The sequence below is a fragment of the Vulpes lagopus genome, chromosome 1 (assembly GCF_018345385.1).
Source record: "Vulpes lagopus strain Blue_001 chromosome 1, ASM1834538v1, whole genome shotgun sequence".
Classification (NCBI taxonomy): Eukaryota; Metazoa; Chordata; class Mammalia; order Carnivora; family Canidae; genus Vulpes; species Vulpes lagopus.
Genome location: NC_054824.1, coordinates 7,948,560 through 7,960,951, shown reverse-complemented (window position 1 = coordinate 7,960,951; position 12,392 = coordinate 7,948,560). Strand labels below are relative to the sequence as shown.

The 12,392-nt window shown below is 35.9% G+C and overlaps 1 protein-coding gene across 1 annotated transcript in view; it reads right to left on the bottom strand.

The window, feature by feature from the left end:
• The window catches only part of SEC63 (SEC63 homolog, protein translocation regulator), a 74,398-nt gene that overhangs the window by 13,962 nt on the left and 48,044 nt on the right, over positions 1-12,392 (bottom strand). The window contains exons 15-18 of the mRNA XM_041758961.1: positions 12,265-12,324; positions 11,899-12,072; positions 7,446-7,604; positions 3,317-3,418 (exon numbers count right to left, since the gene is read on the bottom strand). Of these exons, the coding sequence (XP_041614895.1) occupies positions 3,317-3,418; positions 7,446-7,604; positions 11,899-12,072; positions 12,265-12,324 (495 nt within the window). The remainder of the gene's footprint in view (positions 1-3,316; positions 3,419-7,445; positions 7,605-11,898; positions 12,073-12,264; positions 12,325-12,392) is intronic.

The following is a 12,392-nucleotide window of genomic DNA, read 5'->3' as shown; positions in this document are numbered from 1 at the left end:
AAAAAAAAAGAGTGTGTGTTATCAGAAAGAATTAGATAACTGTTTTGCCTTGTCTTCTTTTAGAGGTATTGTTCTGGTTTTATCATTAAAGTATTTCTAGCACAGATACAGTGCCTGGTACAAAATATTCAATATTTACTGAATGAATAAATCGTTCTTAACCATTTGTAGATCTATTGTCCAAAAGAATTCTGCATGTAATTTTGGGGTCTTAAATGGCCCCTTAAAGAAATCCTAATGATGGGCCTCTGTATTAAAAACCCCTGTACTAACCTTAAATAAAAGATAGTCTAAAAAATAAAACATTATAAGCTACTACAATAACATCTAACAAATAATCTTAGTAATCTTACCTAGTAATAAGCAAAAGCCAGAAAGTAGGAGTGGAAGGGACTTGGGCAACCAAATCAGAAATCATTGAAACTTACTACTTATAAGAGCATCTCAGATTCCACTCCACCTGATTTTAGTAAGTGTAGTATTTCTAGTTGTACCTCATAAAAGATTAGGAATAGAAAAAGAGCTCAGTAAAGAAATTGCCAAAATGCAGGAAGAACTGCAATGACAGCTGGAAGAACTGAAAGGAGATAGAAGAGCTTTTTTTATAAAGCCCCCAAAACAGAAGCCCAAGTAGTCTGGAAGCACCAAATTTCAGTGTGATCAGTGAGCACGGCTGTACAGGACACATCAGTAACTATTAAGTCATCTCTTGGTATCCACTGCTTAAGAACTGATCAGGGAAGATAGCTTTCTAAAACGGCTTTTTGGGAGCTAAAAAATAAATAAGCTGTAGGATATTCTAAATACTCAACCAAAACAACACTAGACTAAATTCTCAATTATCCAAAAGAAAGATTAAAAAAAAAAAAAAAAGACTTTTTACTGAAAACAGAATCGTAGGGAAAAGGTCTTTTTAAGCCAAATCACTTGCACTTTCTATTTTATTTTAACCATAAGACATTAAAATTTGATCTTTCTAAGAATGCTACACTAAGGTCAACTAAAAAAAAAACTCTTGTAAACTACAAAAAACTACAACATTAATAAGCAAAATAAATAAATCACAAGTACAAATAAATCACAATTTAAGTTAAGCAACTTCTGCTTAACCCAAGGTGGATTACCACAATAGGTGTATGTATGCATGTTTGTCTATATGTGTCTTGTACACACAAAGCAGGTAAAGACATAATGGACTCAAAGTGGGCCAGAGTCTGAGTCACAACTACTCAACTCTGCCAATGGTAACATGAAAAGAATGAGTGTGACTGTGCCCCAATAAAACTTCACTCAAAAAACAGGTAAGGAGGCAGACTTGTCTGCAGGCTGCGGTTTGCTGATGCCTGTTTTAAAGCCACACAGACTGTTTCATTTCTCTAAACCTCGCTTTTCTTCTCTGTTAAATGACTGAGTGTCGACCTCAGGCTGTGTTATGAAGATGAACGGAGATAATACAAGCAAAAGATATGTTGGAATGTCTAACATATTGAGTGTGAAAAATGAAAATCATGATTATTAATGAAATAAGGTAGACACATCGATCATTTAAGTGGTTCTGGCAGTTCACTGTCAAAAATCTCATTACCAGAACATACACATAATGTAAGCAGCACAGGGATATGCTCAAGAATGTGCAATTCTTCTTTATCTCTCCACCAAAAGAATGTCTTTCCCTCTTCTCTCCCAGATTATTTGATTAAAATGAGATTCATTCAAGAATATTTATTAAGAAACTGGTGAATATCAATCCATAGCATCGTATCTGTGCCTAGACTCTTTGATGCACATAGTGAAAGTGGAAAAGATGTTCTAGCATGAGCTATTTGCACCTTCAACACAACAGTTTTTCTGTTGTGTGAGAATCCTTCCATTCTTAACACAGTAAGTATAATGATTGAGTTTCAGTAACATATAGGTCAATTACAATCATAAAACTTCAAGCAATTTAAGCGGGTAGTCTGGTTGTTAGGGTAGTTGGGTAGGTACACCGGAAGGTAGGTAAATGTTAGGAAAATCCTAACTAAACTTATCTAATAAATGGTACATTGAGATGTTTATAGTGTAGTTGTAGCTTAAGTTAGAAAAAAGCGTTTTCAAGGTTAACATGTTCTAAGGCAGTGAATGGATGTTTTGCTTATTAACTAAGCATAGACTAAAATGAACTATTATAAGGGTACAAATTATACAGCTTATAATATCCCATGGCACTTTTAAAACCAATCAATGAGTGGAATCTACTTGCTTGATTTCGGGAGCCCTGGGGCTGGCAAGCTACCACCGCAATGGGCAAAGTGCCTTTACCAGATGGGCTAAAGCTCAGGACATGCCAGAAGATCAGCGAGCGTATTAACATGGAATCCTAGGCTGACTTCTTTCCAAGTCAAAACAACAGTCTGTGCAGAGCCATTCATTTATTATTAGGAAAGCCAAATTACTTGGGAATTTGCCTTCAGCAGCCCCCAGCAACTCTGGATTGACATTCTAAAGCAGAAAGCAGATTTATACATGAAATCACCTGCCAAACATGAGTGCTGAGCAGAAGGTTCTATGGCAAAGCTCAGAGGCAGTCTGTGGAGCAGCATCACTGAACTAAGAGGCAACCAGTTCTTGACCCCTGGCCATAGACAGAGTCATGGCAAAAGCAAAACGTCATGCAAATCCCAAATTCATTTGAAAGACAAAAAACTCAAGGAGATCGAACGTTGAGCAGGCCACAGCCACAAACTAAACAAGGACAAGAGAACAAACATCACTGATCAATCTGTCCTGAACTTGGGGTTCAGTCACTCTCAACTCCTACTTGAACTTAGCTGGTCCCACACCCATGGACTGGGGAAATTACTAAGGCCAGAGCAAGTGTAGTGGCTCCAGGTGGCCAGTATAGGACCATCAGAGAAAACCCATGGGAAAAATTTAAGCACTTTTAAAATCCTTTTTAAAATTTGATAGAAGTGACAGATTCACAAAACCCATGTAGTCCTAGGATGAGGACAAAATACACATTTGTCTGAAAGACTGCCTGAACTGCTAAAGAGAAATTATTATTCAGTACAACCTTCAGTAATCCAGGCATGAAAAAGACAAAAACCCAGGAAACTATAGAAATACTTAAAAAGTTAACAATCCTCTCAATAAATACCATGTTCACTAAATCTAATTCATACTGAAATGTATCCTTCAAAATGTTGCCTATCAAGAACAGACCATCTTTAGCACATTTAAGCCAGTGTACACCAAAGAGGGATAAAGGGCATATGAAAAATCCCCAAAGAGAAAGTAAATGGATAAGGAAAACACTGAGGCATGAATAACTCACCTCAGGAAAGTAAAGACTATAAACAGGATGTGTTATCTTTGATTTGGTTTCCAGTAGAGCTCTCTCCTTCCGCTGTATACTTTGTTGTAATTCTTGCCACTCCTAGTAAAGCAAAAATCAAACATTTGAAATCAAATATGTTTTTAATGAAGTTTTCATCTTCCAACTATTATTCCTAACAATGCTAACTACCAAAGAGTTCAGTTCCACAAACCTGATCGTTTCCCTGCTCAAAACCTACAATGCAACATTTCGTAAATCAAATCTAAGCCCTTTAGCATGAACTACACAGTCATGATCTACCTGGGCCAATCTTTCCAATCTCCTGCCACTGCCTATCTTTTTGCACTTTCTATTCTTGTCACTTCAAACTACCTTGACTTCTCTGAACTCACAAAGCTATCTCACTCCATGTCTGGATTTTTGTTTTCTCTTTCTTTCTCTAATCTGGCAAATTTCTATTACTATTCCTTCGGGAGCCACTAAAGCCTAAACCACAAACTCCTGAATACCATAAATTTCCCTCAAGTGAGCTGACCACTCACTCACTCCTTTGTGCTATCACTGTACCTTGCACAAAATGTGCATAATCTCTTTTGTACATTAATGTTTTATTTACAAGTCTGCCTTCCCCACTAGCCTACTGTATATTATGCAAGGGCAGAATCTGTTTTACATTTGGCTTGCATTCCTCTCATCTAACATAGTGCTTGCAATGTGACAGATAATGAATAACTGTTTGTATAATTATTTGACAACTGAATGAATGTATTTTTGGTATCTAAAGAAACTAGTCTGTCACCTCTATAATCCTAATACTATACTCAGAAAGTAATATGTCAACTCCTTCTCAAAGTGCGGCTGGGGAAATAATTTCCTTTAATAGGCTTTAATTTCTTGGCAATCAATTTAATTCCCAAAGTACAAAAACAGTCGAGGGCCAGCAACTGCTAAAAAGTCATCCTCATTTTCCCCCACCATTCTCAAGGGCAGGTACATTACAGGCATACCTCATTTAATTGCACTTTGCACATTCATGCTTTCCAAATATTGTGGCTTTCACAAATTGAAGGTTTGTGGCAACCCTGTGTCAAGCAAGTCTATTATTGCCATTTCTCCAACAGCATTTATTTGCTCACATCATGTCTCCGTGTTACATTTTGGTAATTCCTGCCATATTTTAAACTTCATTATATTTGTTATGGTAATCTGTGATCATTTATCTTTGACGTACTTTAATAGTTGTTTTGGGGCACCACGAACCATGTCCACATAAAATGGCAAATTTAATCAATAAACGAGCATTCTGACCCATCAATGGGTTGTTCCTCTATCTCTTCCCCTCTCCTGGGGCTTCCCTGAGACACAATATTGAAATGAGGCCAATTAATAATCCTACAATGACCTCTAAATGGTCAAGTGAAAGGAAGAGCTGCATGTCTCTCACTTTAAATCAAAAGCTAGAAATTTTTAAGCTTAATGAAGGAGATAAGTTGAAAGGCCAAATAGGCTGAAAGATAGGCCTCTTGTGCCAAATAGCCGAGTTGTGAATGCACAGGAAAAATTCTTGAAGGAAATTGAAAGTGCTACTCCAGTGAACACACGAATGGTAAAAATGCAAAACAACCTTATTGCTCATATGGAGAAAGTTTTAGTGGTCTGGAGAGAAGATCAAACCAGCCACAATAATTCTTTAAGCCAAGTCTTAATCCAGAGCAAGGACCTGCCTCTTCAATTCTATCAAGGCTAAAAGAGGCGAGGAAGCTGCAGAAGAATAATTTGAAGCTAGCAAAGGTTGGTTCATGAGGTTTAAGGCAAGAAGCTGTATCCATAACATAAAAGTGGAAGGTGAAGCAGCAAGTGCTGGTGAAGAAGCTGCAGCAAACTATCCACAAGACCCAGCTAGGATAATTAATGAAGATGGCTACACTAAATAACAGATTTTCAATGCTGACAAAACAGCCTTATACTGGAAGAAGATGCCATCTAAGACTTTCACAGCTAGACAGAAGTCAATGCCTGGCTTTGAAAGACAGGCGGACTCTCCTCTTAGGAGCTAATGCAGCTGGTAATGTTCAGTTGAAGCCAATACTCACCATTCTGAAAATCCTAAGGCCCTTAAGAATTATGCTAAATCTACTCTGCATGTGCTCTCTAAATGGAATAACAAAGCCTGAATGACAACACATCTGTTTACAACATGGTTAACTGAATATTTTAAGCCCAGTGTTGAGACAGACTACTCAAAAAAAAAAAAAAAAAAAATCCTTTCAAAATATTACTGCTCACTGACAATGCACCTGGTCACCCAAGAGCTCTGATGGAGATGCAGAATAAAATTAATGTTTTCATGCCTGCTAACACAACATCCATTCTGCAGCAAATGGATCAAGGAGTAATTATCACTTTCAAGTCTTACTAGTTTAGAAATATATTTTTTAAAGTGATAGCTGCCACAGATAGTGAGTGACTTCTCTGGTGGATCTGGGCAAAGTGTATTGAAAATCTTCTGATTCACCCTTTTATGTGCCATTAAGAATATATATATGTATATATTTAAACATTTATGATTCATGGGAAGAGGTCAAAATATCAGGATTCACAGAAGTTTGGAAGAAGCTGATTCCAACCTTCACAGATTACTTGGAGGGGTTCAAGACTCCACTGGGGGAAGTAATTGCAGATGTGGTAGAAACAGCAAGAGATCTAAAATTAGAAAGGTGCCTGAAGATATGACTGAATTGCTGCAACCTCATGAGAAAACTTGGGCATATAAGGAGCTGTTTCTGATGGATGAGCAAAGAAAGTCACTTCCTGAAATGGAATTCACTCCTGGTGAACTGCTGTCCAGATTGTTGAAATGACAACATAGGATTTAAAATATTGTAAAAACTTAACTGACAAACCAGTGGCAGGGTTTGAGAGGTCTGACTCCAATTCTGAAAGAAGTTCTACTCTGGGTGAATTACTATCAAACAGCATCTAATGCTACAGAGAAATCATTTGTGAAAGGAACAATCAATGCAGTAAACTTTTTTGTCATCTCATTTTAAAAACCCTAAAGAATTAGCAGCCAACAACACTTAGGCAAGAGCTTCCACCAGCAAAAAGGTTATAACTCACTGAAAGCTCAGATGATGGTTAGCATTTTTTAGCAATAAAGAATGTTCTAATTAAGGCATTGATATTATTTGAGACAATGCTATTGCACACTCTATAGACTACACTACAATATAGTGTAAACATAACTTACATCCACTAAGAAACAAAAAATTTGTTTTATTTGCTTTATTGCAATGCTAGTTTCATTGTGTGTGTACTAAGCCTGTAATATCTCCAAGGTATGGCTGCCATTCCTTATACTTTTATCCTTTGCCCTTTACTTTTTTATTCTCTTTCTGGCCTCAACCTGTGTCTAACAGGTTATTCAGGCGTAACTTTTAAGGTCAATGGCCCAATCAGAAAGAACAGAACACCACAAACATAAAGGAATTGCTGATCAGCTTACAGTTCATTTGCAGTAAGCCTCTCAGGACCCATTATTTGTCCACCAAGTCCTCTTTTCTAGAACCCAACCATAAACCAGGTATAACTTAATGCCATACTAAGAGATTTTTTCAACTCTCTCTACCCTCACCATCTAGTAAGTTCCTTAGAGACTCCTCCTTTCCTTAATGTTTCACATACCTCTTGAAACAAGGTGGCATTCTGTAAATGTTATCTTCCCCTTAACCAACCTCTTGTCATTCAAGTCCACAGTGAGGTTTCTTTAAATATTACCTGGAACTTCTGAAAGATTCTTCTAAGTAACTGGTTAGGCCATAATCCACCTTTCCTAATACATTTGCAGACTCAACTCTAATGCTAAAAACTACTGTAAGATACCAAACTGACTTTACCTCAAATCTACATCCTATACTAATAGCGATTTAATATTTAAGAAAATTAAGAGGTCTAATCCTTGTTGGAAACTATTTTTCTTTATAATTTTGGCCACCATCCCACATATTCTTACAAAATAAGATTATAAAATATATTGGTATTGTTTAAGACAAACAAGTAAATAAAAAAAAAGCAAAAATCAAAACAGAGGTATATAATTACTATTATTTAAACCTATAATTCTTACTGCTTCATCATCTTTGTTTTGTTTTTCATCTTGCTCTCTATCAGAGTCTCTGTCACTACCATCATCTTTTTCACTTTGGGATTCTCTATTGGTTTCTTCTTCTTCAGAATCACTGCCTTTGTCAGAAACTTCTTCTTCATCTTCCTTTACTGCAGCTTCCTAAAAGAAAAAGCAAACACAAAAGTTCTGAATATCTCCGTGAATTCTAAGTCCCTGAAGCTAACTTATTGCCATTATAATTAAATTAGCTCAAGATTATAATTTTACTATTCACACAGAATTTTAGAGAATTAAAAACGCAATTATTTGTAAACATGTGGTACTCAGACTAAAGACTTTATTTAACATTTAGCTTATTTGTCCATTGTTAATCATTTTTCACGTTTGCAAAACATTTTTATTTGCAAAGTATACTACACAATGGCAACATGGCACAACTTTCAAAACACCAATTATATTATACATGCACACACATATATACATATATATATACATTTGTTTATTAAAGACAATTATTTATTTGAGAGAGTGTTGCATGGGGGTGGGAAGTGTAGAGGGAGACAGAATCTCAAGCAAACTTCTTACTATGCTCGGAGCCCAAGAACACAGGGCTCCATCTCACGACCCTGAAAGCTCTCCCTGAGTTAAAACCAAGAGTCAGACACTTAATTGACTGAGCCACTCAAGCATCCCAATTATATAAAATATTTTATTTAAGATGAGGAAATGGGAAGCTCATAGAAAAGTACTGCTTTGAGAAATTAATATGGTCTTCTATTGCTGACATAGTATAATGTAGTAAGGAAAGGCAACATCCCAAACAAAAATTATTTACTAATCCATTTCAAGAAGAAAAAAGAACAGCAAATTAAGTATTAAAAAAGTCAAAGTATGTAATACAGACCCAAAATCAAAGAGAAGGCAGATATACAAAGGGAAACTTAAAGCCATTAAGTTGGTTTGTTGAAAAGATTAATAAAGCTGAAAGACTTTTATTAGGCACAACTGATCAAAGGGAAAAGAGAATTTGTATTTTTTTTTTTGAGAATTTGTATTTGGTAATACAAATTACCAATATTAGGGAGAAAAGAGACATTACTATAGATTCAAAAGATATTACAAATAAAAGATATTATGATAACTTTGTCAATAACTTTGATAACTTAGAATGGACAAATTCCTTGAAAAATATAATTTACTAAAATTGATAGAAGGAAAAAAGGAGAATTTGTTAAAGAAATGGACTCTATAACTAAACCTTTTAAAAAATCCTACACCCAGATGGTTTCTCTAAATAGTTCTTCCAAATAAGAAACCCAATCTTATACAAACTCCTCCAGGAAAAAGAAAAAGAAAGAATATTCCCCAACTTAATAAGGCCAGCATAAACCTGATATAAAACGTGGCAAGGGGGCAGCCCAGTTGGCTCAACGGTTTAGCACCGCCTTCAGCCCCAGGGTGTGATCCTGGAGACCCAGGATCAAGTCCCACATCGGGCTCCCTGCATGGAGCCTGCTTCTCCCTCTGCCTACGTCTCTGCCTTTCTCTCTCTGTGTCTTTAATGAATAAATAAATAGAAATCTTAAAAAAAAAAAAAGTGGCAAAGGTACCACAAGAAAGGACAATGGCAAACCAATATTCTATCATAAAAACAGATGTAGGAATCCTAAACAAAGTATTAGCAAATCCAGATAAACATGAAAAAGGATAATATGACAAAATGGATTTGTCCCAGGAATGCAAGGATAGTTTAAAATGTTTAAATACATCAACATAATTCACTACATTACAGAAAGGAGAAAATTTTATCATCACCTCAACAAATGGAGAAATGGCATTTAATAAAATTCTCAGCAAACTGGGAACAGAAGAGAACACTTCCTTAACCTAGTAAGGAAGTTCTACAAAAAAATCCTAGAGCTAACATCACACTTAATAGTTTGTTCCCTTTCTCCTGGAGATAACAAGAAGACAAGGGTGACCACCATCCTCATTCCTAACCAACATTACACTTAAAGTTTCAGCCAATACAGAAAGACAGAAAGGAAGAAAAAGCAAAAAAGATTAAAAAGAAAAAAGTAAAACTGTCTTTATTCTCAGATGGCATGACTGCATACCCAGAAAATCTTTTAAAAACTACCTACAAATGGTTAGAATTAAAGGCATACCCTGGAGATATTGCAGGTTCAGTTCCAGACCAATGCAGTAAAGCGATTATCACAATAAAGTCAAATGACTTTGTTTCCCATTGCATATAAGTTATGTTTACACTATACTATAGTATGTTAAGTGTGCAAACAGTATTCTGTCTAAAGTACATGCCTTAATTAAAAATACTTTATTGCTAAAAGATGCTAATGACTGTATGAGCTTTCAGGGAGTTGTAATCTCTGATCACAGATCACCATAACGAATATAATAACACAAAGTTTAAAATAATTGAGGGAATTACTAAAATGTGACAGAAACACAAACTGAGCAAATGCTGCTGGAAAAATGGTGCTAATAGATTTGCTCAACATAGGGTTGCCACGAACCTTCAATTTGTAAAAAAAATGCAGTATCTGCCAAGCACAAGAAACTAAAGTACAATAAAACAAGGTATGCCCATATTGTCAATTCAAGACTCCAGGTCAATATTTAGAAGGCAATTTTATGTCTATGCACCAGTAATAAACACTGAAGGATGTCTTTTTTTTAATGTTACATGCAACAGCTCCAGAAAGTATCAAATACATAACGGTATTTTCTAACTAAAAGTGTGCCATACTTCTGCCACTGGGAAATTACAAAACACCGTTGAGAAAAAATTAAGGAAGATCCAAATTAATAAAGATAAACTATGATTATGAATAAAAATACTCAATATTGCGGGGCACCTGCGTGGCTCAGTTATTAAGTGTCTGCCTTAGGCTCAGGTCATGATCTCAGGGTCCTGGGATGGAGCCCTATGTCTGGCTCCCTGCTCAATGGGGAACCTGCTTCTCCCTTTCCAATACCCCACCCCAATTGTGCTCGCTCTCTCTCTCTCTCTCTCTCTCAAATAAATAAAACTTTAAAAAAAAGACTCAATATTGTTAACATGTGAATTCTCCCCACACTGGACCACAGAATCAAGGCAATCCTCATCTAACTTCCAGCAGTTTTTGGTGGAAACGGTCAACCTTATTTTTTAAATGTCAAGGGAGGGGTGCCCAGGCGGCTCAGTTAGTTAAGCATCCTCTTGATTTCGGCTTCAGTAATGATCTCAGGGTCAGGGGATCAAGCCCGAGTCAGGCTCCACCCTCAGCTTGGGATTCTCTCTCCCTCTGCCCCTTCCCCATGCACTAAAATTAAAACACACACACACAATTAATAAATAAGTTGAGGGAAATGCAAAAAACCTAATATAGGCAAGATGATTTGAAAGAAGTAAAATAAGAGTTTGAGGACTTATACTAACATATTTCAAAACTTAATATAAACTCACGATAATTAAGACAATGTGTTTTGACCCAAGAATAAACAAATAATCAATAGAATGGACAAGCGAATCCATAAATCGATCTGCACATATATAATTATGGTCACTTTTTTTTGTAACAAATCACTACTGCAATTCTGAGAAAACGATGATGTTGTCAATAAATGGTCCTAGAATAGGTGGTCCAAATCCCTATCTCACGCTATTTGCAATAATTAATTCAAGATGTTATCTAGAGCTAAATATAACATGTAAAAAAGTAATAGCTTCTAGGAGAAAACAGAAAAACATCCCCATGTTCTTTGACAGGCATAAGTGTCAACAGGACACAAAAGCACTAACCATAAAATGGATGAAAGACTTCCTTAAAATTAAGTACCATCAAAAACTCATGTTTTGCTTGTAGAAATATAGAATAGCACAACTTTGGAAAAACAGGCTCTTTCATGGAGTTAAATGTACACTTCTTTTATGACCCAACATTCCACTGCTAGGTACATACCCAAGAAAAATGAATGTCCACAAAATGACATGTATATGAATAAGCACAGCATTTTAACTGAATAACAGGCAAAACTAGAAAGAACCCAAGTGTCCACCAACCACAGAACAGATAAATTGTAGTCTATTCATAAAATGGAGTATCACATACACAGAAAGAATGGGCAGCTGCTACACACAACACAGATAAATCTCAGAGACATAATGCTAAATGAAAGTAGACAAACATATTTCTACTAATGTGAAATTTAAGAAAAGACAAAACTAATCTGTGGTAGTAACAGCCAGAAATGTAGGGTATGGAGGTAGATGGAAGGGTCACTGACTGAGAAGGGACACAAATGAGCTTTCTAGGATGCTAAGGTTTTCTATCTTAACCTGGATATCATGGGTTCATACATATGGAAAATTTTAGGAACCATTCACATAGAATTTGAACATTTTAGTGTAAGTATACCTCAATAAGGATAATAACAGTAATAAACTTACACTCCCAACAATTCCATTTGCCTGTTTTTGTTTCTGTTGCTTTGATTGTGGTAAGGGCACAGGTGTAGGTTTTTTTTTTAAAGGCTTCTTTTTTTTTGATTTAGCAGTTTTCTTGGGTCCTTTGCTCTTCTGTTGCCATCCTCCTTTTGTTCTGTTCTTATTAGTATCACCCTGCTGTAAATCACAAATACACATATAAACTCTGAAGTTAGCGATAGTTTCATTTGGAAGTCAGAGTAATTTTGAGATGAAAATGGCTACACTAAATGTTTTCATAAATTGAATTACTCCCCTACAACACTATGAGTCAGAAAACTAAATATTTCCTTCACCAGGAAAGATAGGTAAGAAAAAATCAAGTTTTACCCCATCTTCTGCTGGCTGTTCCTCTGCAGCACAGATTGACTGTTCCTTTTCAAATACTTCCTAGAGGCAGAGAAAAGAAAAACATAAAGTCTATCAACCTATATTTATCTTTCAAATAAAGCAATCTT